The sequence below is a fragment of the Mytilus trossulus genome, chromosome 9 (assembly GCF_036588685.1).
Source record: "Mytilus trossulus isolate FHL-02 chromosome 9, PNRI_Mtr1.1.1.hap1, whole genome shotgun sequence".
NCBI classification, from domain to species: Eukaryota; Metazoa; Mollusca; class Bivalvia; order Mytilida; family Mytilidae; genus Mytilus; species Mytilus trossulus.
The window spans coordinates 21414707-21440042 of record NC_086381.1 but is presented as its reverse complement, the minus strand read 5'-3'; the positions used below and the strand labels follow the sequence as shown (position 1 = coordinate 21440042).

General features: G+C 30.7%; 1 protein-coding gene across 2 annotated transcripts in view; it reads left to right on the top strand.

Annotated features, from left to right (window-relative positions):
• LOC134685302 (vesicular glutamate transporter 1-like) overlaps positions 1-25336 on the top strand; it is a 60164-nt gene that overhangs the window by 32108 nt on the left and 2720 nt on the right. For both annotated transcript variants that reach the window (XM_063544941.1, XM_063544940.1), the window contains 10 exons: positions 3436-3748; positions 4564-4685; positions 7812-7926; positions 11657-11744; positions 14075-14161; positions 14939-15075; positions 16953-17102; positions 20329-20458; positions 21247-21357; positions 22792-22919. In XM_063544941.1, the coding sequence (XP_063401011.1) occupies positions 3436-3748; positions 4564-4685; positions 7812-7926; positions 11657-11744; positions 14075-14161; positions 14939-15075; positions 16953-17102; positions 20329-20458; positions 21247-21357; positions 22792-22919 (1381 nt within the window). The remainder of the gene's footprint in view (positions 1-3435; positions 3749-4563; positions 4686-7811; positions 7927-11656; positions 11745-14074; positions 14162-14938; positions 15076-16952; positions 17103-20328; positions 20459-21246; positions 21358-22791; positions 22920-25336) is intronic.

Below are 25336 nucleotides of genomic sequence, written 5' to 3'. Positions count from 1 at the left end.
ACAACAAGACACACTGACAACAAAATAAATGCACATATTTAGATGTTAGAAAAATAGCCATCAATTAATTTTCTATTATGCAATCTTGGTTATCATATCTGCAATGGCTATTGAGCAGATCATACTGTTGAATTAAGATGGCAAAGTGGGTCAAATGCATCGCTTATATGAATTCAATCGGATTGGTTGATGTTAAGCACGGATATTTTTTTAATTTTATTCGATGAAATAACTAGTTTGTCTTTTTTTTTTTTAGCCATGGCGTTGTCAGTTTATTTTCGATCTATGAGTTTGAATATTCCTCTGGTATCTTTCGCCCCTCTTTTAAGAAATAGTATTGATCTCTTCTTTTTTAAATATATTTACAAACGTAACAGTAAACTAATAGAACATATAATCAATCACATTTTGATATATTTTAAGATGCATATATTGAAAAATTCCATTTTTTTTAAATTACAAAAATAGCGCATACAGGAAATCATACCAATAAACCACTAAAATCATACAATTTCTTTTGGAATTTGTGGAATAAAGTGTAAAATTCGGCATTCTTACCCATCCATTTGTATCTGAACATTGTGCACTCACTAAACTGTTTAAAAAAAGAACCTTTTGCTGTACTGCAACTGTCATTTTTTAATTAATGATAGCTGTAAGTTAAACAGTGGATAGACTATCAACTTTTTAATTTATTTACCATATGTTACATCTTCCTTGTGTTACATTTACATTCCCTTCAGCAGATTTATAACGTATAAAGATGATTACTTCCTTATTAATAATTTTTCGTCGTTATTATATTTTTCCTATTGAAAATTAGAAAACTCGTCCTTTATATACATATGCTGTTGACAAGATATATGAGTTAAGTACAAAAAACCTTTTAACCTGTTGTAAAAAAGTACAATCTGGGTTATTTTTTTGTGTTTTATATGTATTTAAAAGTAAAAATGTTGTAATTATATCAGCTGGTGAACATAGAAACGAACGCTCACGTCTAGTGACGACATAGATAAAGAACTAGCATAGTTATATCAACTAAAGAACAGTTTTCTAATGTGGTTTCTCGTGCAAATCAGTTCAGTAAATATCTAATTTCCAATGACAGTAGACCTCAACGGCCTTTCTCCACTTCTGACCTTTAAAATTCATCACACTATCAAAGATCTATATTTCTTAAAAGGAGAAATGTCGTTCATGGATATCATTGGTAGCAGAGGTATTTTCTACGTTCTATCTTATTACTTTTAGTTCCTTAGATTATCGTAAGAATTACTATACAAAATTAATGTTAGTATCCCGTCCGACTTATCGTTAGTAATCTATTCTAATTGTCTTTTCTATTTATTTGTTATGGGTTTGCTTTGTTATTATTACTTGACTTAAGGTCCCAATATAGCTTGATCCCGTCACATTCTCTGTCTTTATATTAAGAGAAAGTGACAAGATATATCTGTCGCTGAAATCAATAAGATTTATAAAGACAATCAAAACAGATCATTACAAGTGGATTGTTGAGGGATGCGATGGGAAAAATTAGTTATTGAAATAATATTAAATTGCATTTAAACAAATTTACGGGGGAAGTATCTCTTCCACATAATGTAACTTTTTTGAATCCCAGGCTGTATTAAAATTTAAAGATTTTAACCTTTTAACAACTTTGGAAATAGTTGAGCATTATTGTTCTGAAATTCGTGATGTCACGTATAATATGGTTTATTCATATGGCTACAATATACCGATACGACCTTTTGACTATAGTGATGAATGGTTCAGAATAAAAGATACAAAATTACATTGTTCAAACAGAATCAATCAACATTGATAGTACCTACTCAAAAAAAGGAATATGGAGTATGATTTCAAATTACAAAATCCCTTCATGGCTTAGACAACACTGAAAGCAGAAGATTTTTTTTTTATTTTTTAATGCCAAATTCACTAAAGTAAGGTCTTAACATGGGATGAAACTCACACTACACTGCATATAGAAGATGGCCTGGATTTTTTACTATTGTTAGGGAAGTTGCTAAGTTTATACGATGTCATGAAAGTGCAGCTAAGCACACCATTAATTTTGGCTGCTTATGAAAACATTGCACATATTAATCAATCAGTAAAAGAAATTTATATATAGCAAAGGTAGCATATCAAGTTAAATACACCTTTTAACTTATATAGGTGTGTCGTTCCTGTTTCCACTTTTCTCGGAAATTCAGATTTTCCAAACGGCAAACTTTTCCTGCTTGTGCCTTCAGATATCAAAGTGTTGCGAACCCAATGTTTAATTAATAGTGAGAAGATTATATTTGCTCATGATAGCAGAGATCCGTGCAATTGTTTGTCGTCTGCAATAATTCCCGCCAAAGTGGATTTTCAATCTGGTTGTCACTTATGTCAATATAGATGGCAATAAAATCTCATTTGGATTTAATCAAACGAACATATAACGGAGATTGGTGATAAATGGATACATTATAAGGATACAAAAAAAACTAATGAAAGCAAACAAAACAGGTTCCTGTATTTCAATCAAAACAATCATCATTTAAGTTTTCGCTCAGGGCGATTCGAATTACTTTATGCGATACGATATTTGATCATTTTGCATGCACTAATAACTACGATTTTTATATTTTTTATGATTAAAATTGTAAAAGTACAGTTTGTTGCTGATTAAATTTCGAGAAAACCAGATGTGACACGAATAGGACAGAAACTAATCTAGATGATTAAAAATGAAACATTCAGTGCTTGCATAAATTTGCGCATATTCAAATTCAAAAACTTTTCTTCTGATCATATCACATAAATGGTGTGGTAAATGATTGAACACATTCACTTTAAATTTGTTATGCATGCTGCTGTTGGTTTTTAGAAAATATGTAATGATTCACAGATTTATAATGCACATGTTGCTGTGACGGTGAAAAAAGTAATAGGAGACAATAAAAAACTTAATAGTCGTCCATACCTCTGTCCTTTTGTAAGTCTTGAATGTTTGTTTTTATTATTTTGGTTCATTTATGTTTCGGAGTTTAGTGTGGCGCCTAAAAAATGCCAAACATTGATTACTTTTAATATATATTTGTGAGCAGGGAATATGAAATACATTCAAGAACCAAAGGATTGTGGACAAGAGAAATGTTCATATTGACAAATGCTGTAGAATGGGGATTCGAAAACCAAATCTATTAATGTTTTAGGTGTTCTTAATTTCTCGTGAATCTCGTATCCTATACGCTAAACTGTATTTAGTTGTATATGAAGGAAAAAAGACCCATTGATAGAGTTCGGCCTATTCCACATTTCCATTATCAATTGTATTGCATGTTTGTTATCAATAAATATATTTTCCTACTGATTCAATAAAATATGATTTTTCATAATACCAAAAACATTTATCTTCATATTCATTTTTATTTGCAGGGTTATGCGGAAGGATGCCGATGAAAAATCCTTTGTTAAATATGACGAACTTGACGAAGCGTATATAGACGAAGAGGAGGCTCCAAAGTCAAAACCATTCCATTTTAAATGTGACTGCTGTCGATGTGTTTCCCAACGCTACCTTATCGCATGTCTTAGCAGTATAGGATTTATAATATCATTCGGAATACGATGCAATATGGGAGTGGCTATTGTTACAATGACTAAAGAGTTGGAATCTAGTAGTGATAGTGATAGTAACTTTTCTACATTTTCTAACACTTCTCAACATAATAAAACTCATCCTTTTTTAGTAAGTGTCAAAATAATTAGTTATTAAGCTTGTATCCATATATATAATAAGATGAATTGAAAAGAATAATCCATAATACGTACAGTAGATTAACTACAATACTTAGCATTTTATATTTCTAAAAAGTAAAATCACAAAAATACTGAACTCAGAGGAAAATTTAAAACGAAACGTCCCTAAACAAATGACAGAGCCCAAACACACCAAACGAATGAATAACAACTGTCCATATTCCTGAATTGGTACAGGCATTTTCATATAAAGAAAAATGATGAATTGAACCTCGTTTTATAGCTAGCCAAACTTCTTACTTGTATGACAATCTCATCAAATTTCAAAAAAGTTCTGATTGAAATCACCATAGTTTTATAGAACAGATCACACAAATGTATATGCTTGAATTTATTTCCAAGTTAGTAATACACACTTTGTACAGATCTTAGAACACATAGAGAGAATATGAGATAAGCACAGAGACAAACAACTATTTTGTGCAATTTTTGTATTTAAGTCTATATAAGTAGTGACATTGAGTGGCATTGTATATCATGTAACCTCTTGTTGAAGGCCGTACGGTGACCTATAGTTGTTAATGTTTGTGTCATTTTGGTCTTTTGTGGGAAGTTGTCTCATTGGCAATCATACCACATCTTCTTTTTTATATCTTCATATTCTTATTAAAACGAAGACCCTCCAAAAATATATAACAAACTGTATTCACCATATTTATTCAATTAAAAAGTGATTTCTCTATAAAATAAAAAAAATATACATAAAAGTAAAACAAAAAAAGAACATTATTGCTTTAATTTTAGCGTTTACCTGAATTTACATGGACACCAGAAACAATAGGTGCAGTGGACAGCTCTTTCTTTTGGGGTTATATTATAACGCAGATACCGGGAGGGTATCTAGCATCCAGACTGCCTGCTAACAGGTAATTATAAGAATTTTAACCTTAGAAAAGAAAACTCAATCCAAATTTGCTATTCAGACTGCCTGCTAACAGGTTATTATGCTATTCTCATTTATGTATTTTAATGTTGTGTTCCTTTTGTGTCGTAGTTCTCTTATATTTGATGCGATTTTATATTTCCCTCAGTTTTAGTTTGTAACTCGGATTTGGTTTTTTTCTTTATCGATTTATGAATTTCGAACAGCGGTATACTACTGTTGCCTTTATTTATTACCCTAATATATAATTTCAATGTTATATATTGTGGAGAGAACCAGTTTTTTCAGAAACCGTTTCTCTTTTGCAAAGTGCAAAGTTTTCTTAAATTGCGTTTACTAACAAACTCATAATAAAGTTAGTTTTTGTGTGATCTTCTTCTTTGCTTTAATAATATCTAAATTTAATGTCACACCTTCCTGGTTTTTTTTCATCCGCGAAGCTTATGTACGTCCTGCACTATCAATTTGTGTTCAATAGAAAAATTATTGGGCAAACACTTTTTTTATTAGATAAGAAAGGCATTTAAAAATTACATATATTTCAGTTAAAGCCTATATCTTGATGAAATATTAATGTGGCAAAACAATGTCTCCCACAACAATATATTTTAAATCTGCTCACAAAATTCATTCAAATGTTTTTAAAAAAATAACAGCTCGTATCAATATCGGCTTCATTACTGGTGGGACTCACAAACCTAAATGTTACCTAAGAAATGAAAACGAAATCCAAATTTGCTATTTAGACTGTCTGCTAACAGGTAATTATTCTATTCTCATTTATTACCCTTATATATAATTTTAATGTTATATGGTGTGGGGGTGCAAAATTTTCTTAAAACGAGTTAACTTACAAACTCATAATATAGTTTGTATTTCTGTGATCTTCTTCTTTGCTTTAATAATATCTAAATTTAACGTCCTACCTCCCTGATTTTTTTTTCACCCGCGAAGCTTGTGTACTTCCTGCACTCTAAGAAAAAATATCAAAACATATTGACCTTTGACCTAAACATTTGTGTTTAATAATTTTCTTTATTTGGCAAACACTGTTTTTTAATAAGAAAGGGTATTTAGAAATAACCTATATCTCAGTTTAAATCTACTTCTTGATGAAATATTAATGTGGCATAAAAACTTTTGCCCACAAGAATTTATTTTAAATCTGCTCACAAAATCCATCTAAATGTTTAAAAAAAAATAACAGTTCATATTAATTTCGACTTCATTACTGGTGTGATTCAAAAACCTATTTGTTACCTAAGAAATGAAAACTAAATCCAAATTTGCTATTCAGACTGTCTGCTAACAGGTAATCATTCTATTCTCATTTATTACCCTAATATATAATTTTATTGTTATATGGTGTGGGGTGAATTAGTCTTTTCATAAACCGTTTCTCTTCTGCAAAGTGCAAAATTTTCTAATAACGCGTTAACTAACAAATTCATAATATAGTTTGTATTTCTGTGATCTTCTTCTTTGCTTTAATAATATCTAGATTTAACGTCACACCTTCCTGGGTTTTTTCACCCTCGAAGCTTGTGTACTTCCTGCACTCGTAGAAAAACAAATATCAAAAGTTGCTGAGGCATGACCTAAAAATTTGTGTTAAATAATAAAGGGCATTTAGAAATTACAAATATTTCAGTTAAAATCTCTTCCTTGATGAAATATTAATGCGGCACAAAAACTTCTGCTCACAACAGTTTATTCTAAATCTGCTCACAAAATTCATTAAAATGGTTAAAAAAAAAATAACAGCGTGTATAAATATCGGCTTCATTACTGTTGGGACTGAAAAACCCAATTGTTACCTTAGAAATAAAAACTTATCCAAATTTTCTATTTCCTCTGGTAAAGATGGTTATTGAGGTTTTTGTTAATTCTGTTTAGTTTTCTCTATACTAACCAAAGGATTTATGCATTTTTTTCTCCTCCAGGATCTGGTCTTTAAAGCAGCATTACAACCTGTTCCACAACATGTATTACAGAAGTTTTTTTCTTTTTCTTTTTCTTTTTTGAGTCAATGGTGTTTATCCTGTTTTATTCTATTGATATTTACCATGTGCACCTTTAATGTATTTCCTTATATAAATTATAAGTTAGCTTGAAATGAAGTGAAAATGAATCTAGTATGCTTTCAATTTGCATTTCAAAATCAAAAAACAAATAACAAATAACAGAATAACCATTCTTAATATCATCATACATTTGCAATTGTCAGTTATATTCACATGATTCTACAAAAAGATATATGATAAAACTGGAATCGATGTCATAGTCATGTCAAGTAGAATATAAATGTATAGGTTATCATATTAATGTCATTTTAGTGCTAGATTGCAGACTGAAAGATGTACATGCAAATAGGTTATTTTAAGCAAAAAACAAGATTACATAAAATGAACGACATTTTATTTATGAAGTACATTTTAATTTATCTTGTTTTGCAAACTTTTAGGCTTTTCTAAACTGAGGAGAAATATTTCGATCAACCATTAGTATAACGATAATAGAATTGCTCATCACCAACTGATGAAACACTTACATCGTCAACTTTTGTTTATCTTTTCAAATTCAGATCTTTTATTTCACTCCGAGGAAAAAAGCAAACTAAAACCATTTGTGTCTTTTCTTCACAAATCGAAGACATTACTGAAAAATCAGTAGAACACAATAGTTACAACATCATCTCGACAAAAAACTTAGAATTCAGAATCAAAAGAAGTATGGGTAATCACATTGTTTGTACACCAAAATGGAAATAAAGTCACGTCTTTGGTACAAATTTCATTGTTTAGAACGTTTTAAACCAATCGCAACGTTTTGGTGTACACTTTTGAAAATATTACACAGAATGCGTTAGATTCTGACACGGCGAACTAGGTTCTAGCTCACGATGAATAGATGATGTCGAACTTGAATTCAATTTTCACATTTATCAATCACTTACAAACTAAGTTATCAAGATATGCCATATGTCATGTACATTTTATTAAGAGAACAATTATTTTATGTTTTTAGTTTAAATCAAACAAGATTGTTTACATCTTTTTATTGAAGTAACAAACTTCTGTAGATTTCGTAATGATGATGTTTCTTTCAGGATATTTGGTCTTGCAATAGGAACATCTGCTTTCTTAAATTTACTTTTACCGGGTGCTGCACAGGTGCATTTTGGTCTTGTCATGGCGGTTAGAATTTTACAAGGAATAGTCGAGGTACGTATGATATATAATATGACTAGATGTGTCAAAGCGACACGAATGGCCCCTTCCCAAAAAGCTGAAAAATCTGCAATTTCAATATAAACACATGTGGACACAAACATGATCATGGTAGTCTCACATATCAAAAATCAGCTCAAAATAAGCAGAGCGGAACAAAACTTAAACTTGATCTGTAACTCATCATGGTTAATTCATATACCAAAAATCAGCCCAATATCAGATGGCGTTTGTAAAAAAAATTCTGTATAACTGTGTTTTTCAACAATTTATCAAAGTCCAGAGCCCTTTATTTCAGCAAAAAATAGCAGAGTAGAACGAAACTTAAACTTGACCTGTAACTCAATATGGTTAACTCATATACCAAAAATCCGCCCAATATATGAAGGCGTTTAGAAAAAAGTCTGTGTAACTGTGTTTTTCAACAATTTCTCAAAGTCCAAAGCCCGTTATTTCAGCAAAAATTAGTGTAATGGAACGAAACTTTAACTAGATCTGTAACTCATCGTGGTTAACTCACATACCAAAAATCAGCTCAATATATGAAGGCGTTTAGACAAAAGTCTGTATAACTGTGTTTTTCAACAATTTCTCAAAGTCCAAAGAACTTATTTTCGGCAAAAATAGTGGAGCGGAAATAAACTTAAACTTAATCTGTAATTCATCATGGTTAACTCACATACCAAAAGTCAGCTCAATATCTGAAGGCGTTTAGATAAAAAGTCTGTATAACTGTGATTTGCAACAACTTCTCAAAGTCCAAAGCCCGTAATTTCGGCAAAAATTAGTGGAGCAGAACGAAACTTAAACTTGATGTTTAACTCATCATTGTTAACTTCATACCAAAAATAAGCTCAATATCTGAATACGTTTAGAAAAAAACCTTCGGAATGACGGAATTACGGAAATTCGGAATTTCGGACAAGGGTAAAACTTTATGGCACCGACAACTTTGTTACGGGGCCATAAAAACTAAAAGATGTCGTATAATTGGCAATGGAACAACCCTCCACCAAAGACCAACTGACAAAGAAGTTACTGTAGTCTGGTTATGTGTTATTAAGAACTGTCATTATCAGTAACATATCTTTCTTAAGTTCTCTGTGTATAGAAATTATTGTGAAATTCCTCCAGCTGAGTTGAAAATAGTTTCGCTTTTATCTTTTAATTTAAAATCCAATTTGGTCATGATATCCTTGTGGTTTTTCGTGTGTTCAATTTCCTACACAAATATATGTCTTTAAGCGTTCCAGATGAAGGTTACACGTTAAAAGCGCCTCGGAAGCATAACATTCATAAGTGAAAAATTTTCATTTGTATTAACATCTTATTATTCAAATGAAAATAACGCAATTTTTTACACTTGAAAAATATTACTGGTAGCCATTTCAGACGCAAGATGAATGCTCTGATCTCACTAACCACTTGCATATATCAATTAATTGTTCTATGCATCACAAAAGTGCTATAAAGATTAAGATACACATTTCGTGCTTAAATATCCTGTATAGTGTTAGCAGAACATGTGTATCTTCATCTTTCTACATCTTTATAGCACTCTTGTGGGACATAAACAAGATTTGCATATACAAGTGATATTAGTTGAACAGAAAAACAAACATGTCTGATTGGAATGCAAATAACTCTAGTTTAGCTATATTTCAATACTGTATTTAATTTCCTACTTTAAACAAAAATTGGAACATGTTGAGATTAACACACAAAAAGACGTGCTTAGTCGTATCTGAATAAAAAGATGTAAGGTTTGTGTTAACGAAATAGTAACCTAAGAACATATACAACCAAATTACACCAGGCATACAAGTATATTGACAGTACGTTATTTCAACTGATCGGGCGGGGCTTACGTTTGTAATTTGCATAAGGACAGTCTATTTGAAAATGTATGAGATAAGGATGATTGCCGTTATAATCATCATTGATTTCTTATCACCTATCAGTGTCATCAAACGAATTTAGAATGACCATAACTGGACACTTCATTCATGAGTTTATCCCAAAACACCTATCTGGTCAATGATGAGCGAACCGTTTTAACTCCGCCCAGTCAAGTGGAATAAATCAAGTAATAACACGAGCAAAATCTCGTACACTGCATACACATCTGCATTAAGTTATTCTTTCCCGTTCTTATCCCATTTAAAAAATGATTGATGCCATTCATGTGTCAATGAAATGTGAAAATATGAAAATAATGTGAGATATAATTTGAAACGTCACACGAGATTATCCCAGGTTTTTTTGGTTCGTGTTGCTAAGCCTTAAATTGTCAAGTATGTTATGTATCTTAATAGGTGTTTAACTTTTCTTCTAGTTTTGTGTTTTACCACTCGACTTATGAATTTAAATGTTCCTATGGGATCTTCCGCCTGAGTTTAACTGCAATGTTTAACAATTATTCTTTTTTTAAAAGACATGTAGACTTCAATAACTGAGAAACTTAAGACAATCTATGAAATAAATACATAAAAGTACCATAAGAAAGTTGCAAAAAAACACTTAACCCTAGAAAATGGTTTTGAGACTACTTTTTAATATTTATATACAGTTTTACTCTAATTCATCTATTTTATATATTGCAATCAATAAAATCTAGTTGTCCCTTTACTTCAGTCGTGTTGCGCTATAATATCTTTGTTGTCCCATGATTTAAAAGACCAATAACGTGTACAAAGAAGAAATGCTGACGGTTTCTGTCCATTTCTGAGATCTTGTTATTCATTCTAGTATAAAGGCTTAAAAGGGATATTAAAAATACATTTTTCACTTCTGTTATGTATTCCATCTGAATGCTTGATGCTTTCCCATTAGAAAAGTGTGTTCAGTTTGTTGTATGAATAAGAGCAAGATTAATTTGCAGCCATCAATCTTACCTTTGAGAGACAACTCATTTCGGATTAGGATTACAAAGATTATATTAAAATCCAAGAATGCTATATACATTCGAGCATTATTATAATCAATTATTAGTTTGCTTCTTCCGTCAGCAGCTTTGTAACAGTTTGGTAAAATTAATTTCAATGTAAAACGAGCGGGATACTACATTTATTGTTGTTATGTCACGTGATTTCCTTTAGTTCTATTGAAAATATTGCTACTACTGCTTTTATCGTTTCAAATTATTTTAACTGTGTGTCAGTTTGACGTTATTTGAAAACAGTGTTCCAGCTTGATTGCATTTTAATTCAATTTTAATTAACTACAGACGTGTCAGTTGTAATTTAGTCTTCATTAAAGCGACGCGTTAAATTAACACTGCGAATAAAAAGATGCATCTTTTATCGCTATTGGATATCATGCCCAGAATTATAAAAGGGCCAAATCGTATTAGAGACAATTCAATTTTCATTATGTAATATCTTAATCTATTTTCCCATTATAATTTAACTCAAATTCATTTATTTGTTACCACGTTCAGCAAAAAATATAGAGTTGCACAATAGAATAATCTTGGAATTTAGAGTTTAAAAGGAAAGAAATCTAAAGGGATTCATGTGATTTAGAAAACAAATTATCCTTTTTCATCATGCTTTTTCTAAAAAGTTTCAAAGTTGCATAGTAATGCAACAACATATCAAATTGTAAATTGTAGAAGTGAACTGTTGTTCACTGAATTTACATTTCCACTTGAAATTCACAATAAATAAACTCTTTATAAAATTAATCTGTTCATTTTTGCATTTGAATAATTGTATTTTAATAGGGAGTAACTTATCCTGCATGTCATGGTATGTGGCGGCATTGGGCTCCTCCACTTGAACGTTCTAAACTAGCAACCATATCATTCTGTGGTAAGTTTATCATTATAATAATATTATATGTATCACAAGTAAGTAAATATGCATGAACTTAGAGTCTGTTCGGATAATTGAAATGCATACATAATCGAACACGCGAAACAAACACTGAAAGATGAAGTGGGTATTAGATATGACTCATCAACTGAAAATAGACGAAAGAACAACACGAACCTGATTCCAAATGACATGTTTATAAACGATTGCTGTAAACACATACTGCTGAATTTAGTGGTGCATTTAAAACTTCTGCGCAATGATAATTCATATCGTCAATTCGTAGACATTCAGAACGAGGAGATGGAAGATTTGCATCATAAGTACAGACAGACTAAACTAGACTCAAATAAAAAAGTAGATTAGACAGTCCTCTTGAAACAATCAATCTCTCAAACATTTTAACAAAGACATTTGAGTAGGAAAATCATACATCGGGAACAAGAGTATACGTATTGGACTTTGACGAATAGTCCTGTCGAATAGGCGCAACTTTTATAAAAGACCTCGTAAACGCTAAACTGAAAAACAAAAAAACTTTACCATAGAAAACAAAGATTTGAAAGTGTTAAAATATAGAATTTGACCTTGTCTTTTGATAATAATGGTATATAAGAAGAATGACGAAAAAAAGATTCATAGTTTTTATCATCAAATATGATGGAGTTAAGTGAAAATCTATAAGACAATCTTGAACAATTATATGCCGAAATGTAGACAGAATTCCTGAACCTGGATTTAATTAAATGAGGTGATTTGCGTAGACTAAAATGGCCACGATCATCCCTATTTTAGGAAAATCAGTTGTGGTTAATTATCTTCCGTACGTTACTCTTCTAGACCAGAATTTAGTCATTTTACCAACCTATTTGAATTGACTACCGCGATCTGTATGGTGTAGGAGCATCAATTTTAAGTCTTCAGTAGCTAAATTATTCAACTCGAGTATGAGTTAGAGATTAGCGAAGGATTTCGAGAAAGAATGAATTCTTGTAAGGATCAAAATGGATTTTTGAAAATTCATAGCATATAATTCTACGAAACTTAAAAAAAAAAAAGAAGCTTCAAATTAAAACATTTCCAGGAGGTTGCAGATTTATAGACGGCTTTCAACTCTATGGATCATTCAGTTGTATGGTATCAGTTGAGAACTGTTGGAATTAGAAGAATGCTTCAAGTGATTCAAAGTATGTAATCCGGATTAAAGCGTTGAATTCGAATCAACGAAAAATTCACAGACTGGTTTTCAATCTGCAAAGGGGTCAGATAATCATGTGCTCACATTGTTTTATATACTTATCAAGAACCTTTTCCTTCAGATTCTATCAACCGGATAACGGTCAGTGAACTAGACTTTTAAAGTGATCATTGATAAGACCAAGCTCTTTCACGTCAGAAAAGCGTCACTAGTGCATAGTGACTTTGGTGTTAAGCTAAAAGAGTACGCCATATGTTACCTATATCAGAGAGTATCACAAGCAGACACATTTGATTATTCCGTTAGTGTGAACGAACAATTAACAGAAGGTATTATTGGTTCCAAAGATTTTCAAACTGAATATTATGGATTATGAAACTTACACTAAACTCTTCAACTGTAGTGTACATGTCATAATCATGTACAGAAACTCCAACCAACGATTATGCTGTCGGTGAATAGAGTTTAAACAAGTCTAGAGCATATGACTAAACTTGGAATTTTACAAAGGCTTGCACCTCCTTCCCTGTGCAATCTTTTTAAAAAAATGTACATTTCTCAACAATAAAGACCGCCAATTTCCCTGTATGGGATGCGAAGTGTTCATGCTTAAAATTGAAACGATAACACGGAATTCTTGCAGAAAGACACTCGGTTGAGTATAAGACTCAATTATACTCCACTGCTCAACATAACAATTTACCATGTTTATAGACTACTACACCAAAAATAATTAATATCTTACATGTCAATCCAATAGAGACAAACTTCTAAAAAATTGTCTTGTACAGGAAAAAAAGTAGTTGCCGAGTTTTGTATTTCTAATTTTAAGATTCGTACACAAAATTTACAACTAAATTTAAGTAACTAAAATACTAACTAAAAATGACATAAACAAATATATTCCTTTGCATAATATGTGTTTAATTTTTGTAGAACAAAGTGTGCAATAAGTTTTTGATGTTAGCCTAAAAAAAAAGTTTCAACAATAAAAATATTTCTATTTTAATGCAGTTAAACAACAAAAAGTGAAGTGATCGATATTAAAAGATACTATAAATAGTTAATCTATAAACTTGTTACTTAAGGTTTTTAATAAAGAAAAATATGTCAATACTTTTATCAACAGGTTCATATGCTGGTGCAGTTTTGGGAATGCCCCTGTCTGGTATATTGACAAAGAATTTTGGTTGGCAGTCTGGATTCTATGTTTTTGGTAACTATTTTTTTTTATATTATTGTTTGTTTTTTATTATGATTATTTTAATAATAATGATACACATTTGTAATAATAATTATTATCATTGTTTAAATAACTTTTTTGTTTGATCTTATAAAACGTTTCTGTTTTAATCTCCTTTCTGAAATACGTCGAGACAATGATTATCAAAAGAACGTTCAATATCCAAAGTACACTGTGTCAATGTGTATGTTTAGTGCGCCTCAAAAACCTGTCTAACTCTATGAGAATAGCTTAGTTTTAAAATATTCCAAATAAGCTTAAAACACTGCTATTCATATAAAATCCTTCTTTTTGGAGAGCAATACGAAGGTAGTTGCCGATAACGTAATCATTAAATATGTTTTAAGCAAATATTTTTTTTTTATCAAAATACATTATTAAAAGCACCCAACTGCAAGGTACTAAGTCACAAGGCAAATGTCCAAACGCTTCATGTATCTTCAATTATGAAAATGAAGCGACATACTGCAGATAGTATTTTCATGACCGGTTCATTGATTTCTTGTAAATGACCAATAAAATTATATTTTTAATCGTATTGGTATGTAAGTATTTTCTTAAAATTTTTAAGATTGCAAACTATCGATCGTGTCTTTTGGATATTATTAGCTTTAAACTGGAAATGTTTCTTGGTGTAATTTTACAGTTGCTAAGACTTTTTTAAAGGCTTTTAATTTTGATATTTTTTCAACATCTATTATTGGTATCAAATTTCAATATATGAATTTTTTTTCTTTCTTTCTTTTACAGGTGCTATGGGTATCATATGGTCTATATTTTTTTGGTTCTTTTCTTTTGAAAGACCAGCGTGCAATCCTTATATATCTCAAGAGGAACTTATTTATATAGAAACATCAATAGGTGAAAACACATCACTAACAAACAAAGTAAGTCTAAGAACTAAGATCAATTCTCACATCTTACTTTTGTTTTATTCTTTACTAGCTTTGACAAGATTTGTCTATCGTTTAATCTTTAGGGAACTCTAATATAATCTGAATAACAAGACATTTATCTTTCCTGTTCTTTAAAACAGAGCTGACACGACAACAACCTACTGTAAAAATTGAACATTACATATTCCAGTTCTCAGATGTTTTGTTATAGAATTTCTATCTTTCGAATCGATTGATAATTAAATAATCCCGTTCTTTTCCGATTTTATCACTCGGTGTCTGGCAAATATCTAGGAATACAATGAGTTAGTATAATGTCTATTCATGACATTAAAGAGTTTTATGTTGCCATCAATAGTATTTTGATTTGATTAGGTTCCACCATTAGGAAAGTCGTCCAATACATTTTGCTTTAAACACAATCGAGAACACTCCACAACAAAGAAGGACACATATGGAATTGTTCGTCAAGTTGATTTAATTAATTAAGTCTTATCTTCAGTAAAGTATATGAATAATATTCAATGGGAGACTTTTAGGATTTTTTTCATACTTAGATTGTCTGTTTTCTTTTGATAAGAGTTTACAATACATTTTATATTGGGCATGAAACTCACAAATATAACCACATGATTTCAGAACAAAATTTTAGATTACAATAAAAGATGAAACTGGATACAAGCTATTGTTTTCAAATACAAACAAGACTTTTTGAATTTTAGGTATTCACAAATGAATGCAGAAAAATATATTAATTGCATGCTATAATTATTACTTCGAATATTTTCATAATGAGAAAGACTCCTACGATATATTTATGTAAGTAGGTAAAAACAACATTCAATGCTATAAAATCTCCTCTTATCAAAGATACCAGGTTAACGATTCAGTTCTCCAAACGCGCGTTTTCTTTGCACAACAAGTTAAGTAGCAAAAAATACTGAACTCCTAGGAAATATCTAAATAAATACAAATGAGAAAAAGTTGAATAGCATAACACAAAAAGTTCATAAAAATTGTACTAAATACAACAAATGCATTAACCCAATTTTTGCTAGAATTGACAGTAAAATATTTTTTATAATCATATTTTCAAACATGGTTTTAACATTTGCATAAGTAACCTTAAATGTCTTTAGTTTCTGTTTTAAGACAAATAATTTAGATCTCAATAAAGAAGCTTTGTGGCATTATCAAACATCTAAGCATTTCAGCAAACATTAGTATGGCTTTTTGCAAATGTGCTTGTTTTGTATTAAGGCTTTCAAAATGACAATAATTCTAACCACATTATACCAGATAATTGCTTTTGACAAGTTTGAAGTCTGAAAAGTGCAAAATTCCATTACATTATAAATGAATTTCGCAATTATACTACTGCTTAGCAATTATTTCAAATGATAGCAAGAGGTTTCATTCGTAATTAAATTAAAATTGATAATTATATTACGCGTGTTGAGGGATTTATTCAAGATTCGAGAAATATAGTACATATATTATCTACAATAAACATAGTTTTAAAAAACGCAAAGGGACCACTCATATTAAATTGACATTAATGTTGTGGATGAAAAAAATAAGTCCGAGCACTTTTTATTTATTTTTTCATGAAAGTTGTTTTAAATTGACATTCTTGTACCTTTAGTCTCTCTTGTAGATGATATTGTTTGAACGTACGCTAATATGACATATTTATATATAATAAAAAATGACAAGCAAAATTCAATGACAAATTTAGCTTTTTTTTTCGCAAACAGTTAACAGTTAATAAGTTTTATCTACTTGAAGTTAAGAACTACTGTCAATCAAGTTATAAAAAGCAAATATGTGTGGTACGAAACTTTTTATTGTATTTCTCTTTTTTACAGAACATGAGGACGCCATGGTTAAGCTTTTTTACATCCATGCCAGTATATGCTATAAACGTAGCTAATTTCTGTAGAAGCTGGACATTTTATCTGCTTATTATTAGTCAGCCTATGTATTTCAAAGAAGTTTTTCATGACGATGTTGCCAAGGTAAATGTAATAAAATGGCATTGGTAACACTATAAAATTGTTAAAGTCTCACAAAGAAAAAACCGATCACAATCCGATAGATATGACTTCAACATTTTTATGCTTTGAAGATGGTGAAAGGCATGCACACAAAAGAATACCGATCGCATGCACATTGTCTAAACGGTATATACTTTACATACACTTATAATCATTATATTTGGTCAATATCTAAACGGTGTATACTTTACATTCACTTATAATCATTATATTTGGTCAATATCTAAACGGTGTATACTTTACATACACTTATAATCATTATATTTGGTCAATATATAAACGGTGTATACTTTACATACACTTATAATCATTATATTTGGTCAATATCTAAACGGTATATACTTTACATACACTTATAATCATTATATTTGGTCAATATCTAAACGGTGTATACTTTACATACACTTATAATCATTATATTTGGTCAATATCTAAACGGTATATACTTTACATACACTTATAATCATTATATTTGGTCAATATCTAAACGGTGTATACTTTACATACACTTATAATCATTATATTTGGTCAATATCTAAACGGTGTATACTTTACATACACTTATAATCATTATATTTGGTCAATATCTAAACGGTATATACTTTACATACACTTATAATCATTATATTTGGTCAATATCTAAACGGTATATACTTTACATACACTTATAATCATTATATTTGGTCAATATCTAAACGGTGTATATTTTACATACACTTATAATCATTATATTTGGTCAATATCTAAACGGTGTATACTTTACATACACTTATAATCATTATATTTGGTCAATATCTAAACGGTATATACTTTACATACACTTATAATCATTATATTTGGTCAATATCTAAACGGTATATACTTTACATACACTTATAATCATTATATTTGGTCAATATCTAAACGGTGTATACTTTACATACACTAATAATCATTATATTTGGTCAATATCTAAACGGTATATACTTTACATACACTTATAATCATTATATTTGGTCAATATCTATCCTCCAGTTTCATCCTCGAACACGTCGATTGTATTGTCATTAAACTATATGTCAACAATACTATATAATTTAGTTTTGGATGTAACGCGTCCTCTGATTGGCTGACATTATTATGTTATGAGCCCATAGACATAATTTAGTCATGTGACCGTGACGTCATCAACGTTTTTTCATGGTTTTTTACGGTTTAAAATGGAATTTAGAATTAAATTATAAGAAATGACTGTAATATGTTTTCTGTCTATTCGAAATAACATAAAAAATGTGGTGCACACTGTAAATAACCCGCTACGCGCGTTATTCAGTATGCACCAAATTTTTATGTTATTTTTTCATAGACAGAAAAAATATTACAGTCATTCCTTGAATAGATTACTTTTCTGTAAATGTCACATGTGATAATAAAAGACTTTGAATACTGAATTACTCCTGCACATGCTCATTTGAAGGATGAGTATGTCAATTTTGAAAATTTCTTTATTGGCACCTCATTTATCATGCTATGTATTGTTCTAAAATCAATCTTAATATTTTATAACTTTTGTTACCAGTTTTAAGAGCAAAGTTACCGGAACCTAATCAGTCTACCATTTATTTGATTAAAATTCCATTTCGCCAGCACCTAATCAGTTTATAACCTTGTCTGTTTTCATTTGCTTGTCATATGAAATTAAACTCACCTATTAATCACTATATCAAGAACGTAATTCGTGCAATAGCATAACGAAAGTTAATGCCATCATTACATTTTTTCGCCTAATCCGATTCCGGAGCTTATTGTTTTACCCCTAATCCGATTCTAGAGCTTATTGTTAAGCTTTCTCGCACTACTGTACTTATGAAAGTAGATGAATTCAAATCCTTCATCCTTTTTACTAATTAATAAGTAATTAGCCGAAAGTACCTGTTGACTCTGTTCGTGCGTTAAGTTCGGCTTAGCCTCAATGCATAACCGATTCATCTGTTGTAAGAAAAGGTGTATTGTAGCTTCGACATATATAATCAACAGAAAATAAGCAAAACTGATTAGAAATACTGTGGATTCGTTTATTTTCATGTTTATCAATTTTCGTGGATTGCTGAAAATTTGCATATTCGTGGATATTTGATTTCGTGGTTTAAACAATCACTGTATACAAAGCCTATTCAAAATATTCTATTTGTTGGACATTTGAATTCATAATTCACCAGGACCCACGAAACCCACAAAAATTGGTATCCAACGAATATAAATGATTCCACAGTAACAATATTGTATAGTACAAAACAAACATTATAATATGAAATCGTAATGTAATCGGTAAGTTTACGAAAAAGGTAAAATAAAGAAAAAACAGAAATCAAAGAAAATTTAATATGGAGAGTCATTTAAAAAATGGCAAACTCACAAACTCAACTATATCATACGAATACAAAACAACTGTCACATCCTGAAAAGGTACATGCATTTCTTTATTTGGAAAATGGTAGATTTAACCAAGTTGTATAGTATTTTAAGTAATATTGATATTGCGTTGAATAAAGGATTAAATTCTCAAAACAATAATTATTTGGAATTTTTTGTTTAGGTCTCTATTTTGTTCTGATGCAATTAAACATCTCATCCTTTTTTGCCTTATATTACTTCTTTACCAATCATCGATTTTTTTTTAAATCTATTCACAGATGTTTTTACAAGACCATAACTCAATTGTTTTGTTTTGTTTTTTTTTCATTTATGATAAAAGAAACTTAAGAAACTTTCAGATGATGTATGATCTCTCGCCTTTCAAATTTATTTTAGTATGATCATTTGAATAGTAAAAAGAATACAAATAGTTATCAAAGGTACCAGGATTATAATTTAGTACGCCAGACGCGCGTTTCGTCTACATAAGACTCATCAGTGACGCTAATATCAAAATATTTATAAAGCCAAACTAGTACAAAGTTGAAGAGCATTGAGGATTACAAAAATACTATAACTAACGGAAGATCCACTACAAAAACATAAACATAGGTTTTGTATTGTAGCACATGTTACTTTTTTATTATGTTTCAAATATATTTCAGACATCTAAACGTAAAAACTATTCCTTTCCTTTTAGATTCGACAAACTTTAACTATAATAACTTAGTATTGTACGAATTCAAACTTCTTAAACAATACACCTGTATATATATTTTTCCTCGTCTTTTAGAGTGGCATTCTGTCGGCACTACCTCATCTAGTTATGGCTATTATTGTGCCTATTGGTGGACAAATAGCGGATAATCTACGACAAAGACATCTCACCACTACTACTGTTAGAAAAATATTCAATTGTGGAGGTAAGACTATTTTATCGAAAAAATATTTTTCTCCAATTCTTACCCGATTATCATGACCTATTGTTCATTTTGATATTATCAACGCGTGAATCATTTGAACTCAGTTGTTTAATGGTCAAAATTTCATTATGACGTCAAATACTCTTCAAATTCCCATTATGAAGACATCACAAAGGCGACCATGCCTGATGACGCAAAGTAAAGAGAACAGGTCGTTCGACACAATGATTAAGATTGTCTGTATATCGTATAAAATCATTAAAGAAACAGATTCCACATTTTTTTTTATAAAGATTAGACCGTTGGTTTTCCCGTTTGGATGGTTTTACACTAGTAATTTTGGGGCCCTTTATAGCTTGTTGTTTAATGTGAGCCAAGGCTCCATGTTGAAGGCCGTACATTGACCTTTAATGGTTTACTTTTATAAATTGGTTTTTGGATGGAGAGTTGTTTTATTGGCACTCACACCACATCTTCCTATGTAATTTACAATATACATTTCCATCGTTGATTGTGCATCTATAAACCAGAAAATGACCTCCCTCCCTGCCAATTGATAGCATATTAAGGATTGTGGCTAATATGGAAAAATCGTTTCCGTTTGAGCAGAACTATATATAAAGGTGAAATGTTTGATAGTCATTCATGTATTTGAGACTCAGAAAAATAATTGAATTGCTTTTCTCCTCTAACTGTGAGAACCTTTATGATAGATTTTGCCAAAAAACAACACTTCAAAGTATTTTTTTATAGCATTAATATAAAGTTGGAGATACTTACCTTTTCAGGCTTTGGACTAGAAGCTTGTTTTCTATTGGGTGTTGCTTTTGCACGTGATAAAACTGCAGCAATGGTGTGTTTGACATTAGCAGTTGGATCAAGTGGTTTTGCCATTTCAGGTATGCATGTCACATAGTCAGAATGATTTATCATTTTTTGCAACGGACTTTAGTCTTATTTAAAAGCATTTGCCACAAACGTAATGATTCCAGCAAATAATGACTTCATAGAATTGTATAATTGATTTTCACAGAATCTAGTATTTAATGTCTTTTTAATTGGAAACAAAGCAATAAAAGTTCATATCATTGTGAAAAATGATGGCTATAAAAGTATATTATAAAATTTTAAAACAGTATGGGATTTAATAACCGAGTGTGCTCCGTGAGATTTTTATCAGATGATAATGATGACACTGCATTTTATTTCCAAAACAAAACCGGTTTTAATAATTAAAACAGATAATGGTAATCGTTATGGTTTTTTTTGTAAGTTCGACAGGTTTTATACAAGTATGAAAAAAGATGTGGTATGATTGCTTATGAGAAAACTCTCCTCAAGAGACCAAATGACACAGAAATTAAAACTATAGATAAAGGCAACAGTAGTATAACGCTGTTCGAAATTCATAAATCGATAGAGAAAAAACAAATCCTGGTTACAAACTGAGGGAAACGTTTCAAATACAAGAGAACTACGACACAACAGAAACATAACACCAAAATGTAACATATAGGTCACGTACGGAGTAAATCTTATACCTCATAGTCAGCATAAAAGGCCTTAAAACGGCAATTGGAAACAATTGAAACGAGAACACGAACAAAGTTTATTTTTGTCGCAATATAAATACGTTACCACCCGAAATAAAAGAAAAAAGCATCAACTCTCAATATTAATTTCTACAGTATGTATAACCGTACTAGAAAAAAAATCGAATAAATTGAATTACTAGAAAAACAATAACAATCAAAACCAAGGAGTTAACAAAGACTCATAATTCAAAGGCCATTTAAATCAACAGTTATAAATAATAAATAAGAAACAACACGAACTCCACACAAAAACCGGGACTGAAAGCAGGTGCTCCGGAAGGGTTAACATTTCCTGCACCGTATATGACACGGTTTTGGCACCTGTCTTGTTATTTCTTTGTTTGGTTCGGTTATGATGGAATTCGGTAATTTCGACAACTGTTTATTCATTGTATGAATTAGAGCAACATTAGTCAATCGATTTCCAAATCTCGAAATCGAATAGCAAGAGACAAATCAAAACAACAAACACAAACTCAGGGAATCACATGAACCCCAAAAAGATCTTGCATACCGAATATCCTGGACTGGTAATAACTGAAAACAAAATATCGCATAAGATAGGTTTAAATAAATGTTTACCCTCACAAAATATAGGAAGCAATTATGTTCTAAACCGAAATCAATATGGCGGCCAAGCAACAGGGACAAATGAATATTTCGTCTGCAAAAAACGAATATGATGCAACTTCACTATGAAATGTAATATTCTCACCTTACTTGTACTGTATTTTTCAGGTTTCAACGTTAACCACCTTGACTTAGCACCACGTTATGCTTCCATTTTGATGGGTCTGTCAAATGGGATTGGTACACTTGCAGGAATGATGTGTCCAGTTGTTACCGAGTTGTTAACTAAAAAAGGGGTAAGAATTATAAAACCATTCACACAAGAAAAACAACGGTCCGATTTGTGACAAAACAATCAAAAGAATCAACATTAACAAATATATCAGGTAGCAAGCACCAGCTACAACTCAAAAACAGACTCCTGGCTTGTAATTGGAACATACGCAACGTGGCGGGGAATTAATTATCAAAAATGTGACATATCAAGAATACCAAACTCCGATGAAACATCAAATGCGAGCTCCCTAAGCAATTGAGAGAGAAAAAAACTCAAACACATGAAACGAATGGATAACAACAGTAATATTCCTGACGTGTTACATGCATTTTCTTCTGCAGAAAATGGTGGATTGAACCTGATTTAAAATATAGCTATAACTCTCACTAGTATGACAGTCGCATAAGATTCAAATATTTTGAGAATGATATGTGACAAAACAAATATCATAAGTAAAAATGTCAAAAATAGGGTATAGTAGTTAAAATATTTTTTTTGTTTTGTTCAACATTTTCGGTTCATGAAGGCGTGTGCAAAATTCATTTCGAAGGTTCATAAAGTGGAGTGGTCTGTGCCATTTTTAATTTGGCGTCGGTAGGATTATACCTTTTATAGCAAACTGTTCTTACATTTGTTATGTATCACCACTTTGGCACTTAAATGATATAATGGTACATTCATTCTTTGAGTTCTTTTTTTTTCATGGGTACCAATTTTCATGGAATTTGGAAACTTGCATTTTCTTTGATATATGATTTCGTGGTTTTACCAATCTCTTCATGCAAAGCCTTTAGAAAATTTGCAATCGGTTGAGCATTTGAATTCGTGTTTCACCTGTACATATGGACCCAAGAAAATTGCTTTTCAACTAATTAAAATGAACTCACAGAGGTTAAAAATCCGTAAGGCACTGTTGACCTTAAGTTATGTTGCTTTGATATGATCATACTCTAAAAATGCATCTATGCATATTTGGATAATCATTGGAATAATGTATGGTCAATGTAATAGTATTTGAATTCATTTTGAAGACAAAGCTTTTTCGCATTACTGTTCCTGATGAAGTAAGCTCAAAAGTGCGCTTTGACCGCACAATGTAATGGTTGTCTCTGTATAGCAGTTAAGCACACACAAAACTGACTAAATTTGTTAATGTATGAAATGCAATGGAATCAAACAAAATAACTGCTTTAATCTCAAGGCTAAATTCTTCTTAACCCAATAAATGTAAGCTTAACCATACATCACATTTGTTCAGGAATTCTTTGTAAAACCGGACATTAACATATGACAACTACGGATGCTTTTGAATGGACATTATTAAATATAATGACCGCGACTATAAAATGTTTATGAATATAAATGGACCTTGATGAAGTCAATTAGGTAAGTTCATCAAAACAATTAGTCCAGACTGATGTTGATCATTTTATAATAAAGAACTCATTATTCATTGATTAACCCATCAGAGATTCGAGGACAAGTCAAAATGAGTCAATAAGGGTTGTGTCACGTCTCTTTCTTGTCTATAATTTAATTAATTGTTGGTCAGATTCAGCCTAAAGTTCAATGATTCTTTGATGATGTTCTATTAAAATGTTATTCAGTAAACTTAAATGTTGTTTCTTTCCTGTCCACATATTTCAATACATGAAGAAACGTGACCCATTCTTACTTTAACAAAAGCTTCTTATTAGTTTTGTTCTCAAGTTAATTACTCTACGGCCATTTACTTCAAATAACGTAGATATTAAAAATACAAATGCAAAATAACATAAGCAATAAAACTTACCGTAACATTGATTAAATGTTTTACTTCAAATAATCAAGCAGTCTTAAAGCATACTGTGGATATTTACTTGAATATATTTATTAAAAACAGCAATAACATCCATTTTATACCTTGATTTGGGCATTTTAGTTTTACGCGGAAAACTCATATACAAACAACCAGCGAAGGTGAAAATATTGTTCCCTATTGTCAATTTTCCTCTTCTTTTCAGAAGACGTCAATATGAAGTCAGGACATTCGCTACCACGTGATAAAGATTATAACACAATGTTGACTGCTGTATATTTGATATATTTGTCGATTATGTCTGTTTGTTTTCTTCACGCATCGTTGTCAATAAAACGGAATTTGATGCAACTGGCATACAAATGAGAGGTTTAGCTAGATATAAAACCAAGTTCAATCCACCATTGTATACATAAAAAAATGCATGCACCAAGTCAGGAATATGACAGTTGTTATCCATTCGTTTAATGTGTTTGAGCTTTTGATTTTGCCATTTGATAAGGGACTTTCCGTTTTGAGGTTTCCTCGGAGTTCAGTATTTTTGTGATTTCACTTGTTTTTTTGTTGTTTGTTTTGGTTTTGGTTTTTTATTTTTTTTTCGGGGGAGGTAATTTAGTTTACTGTACTGTTTATGATTT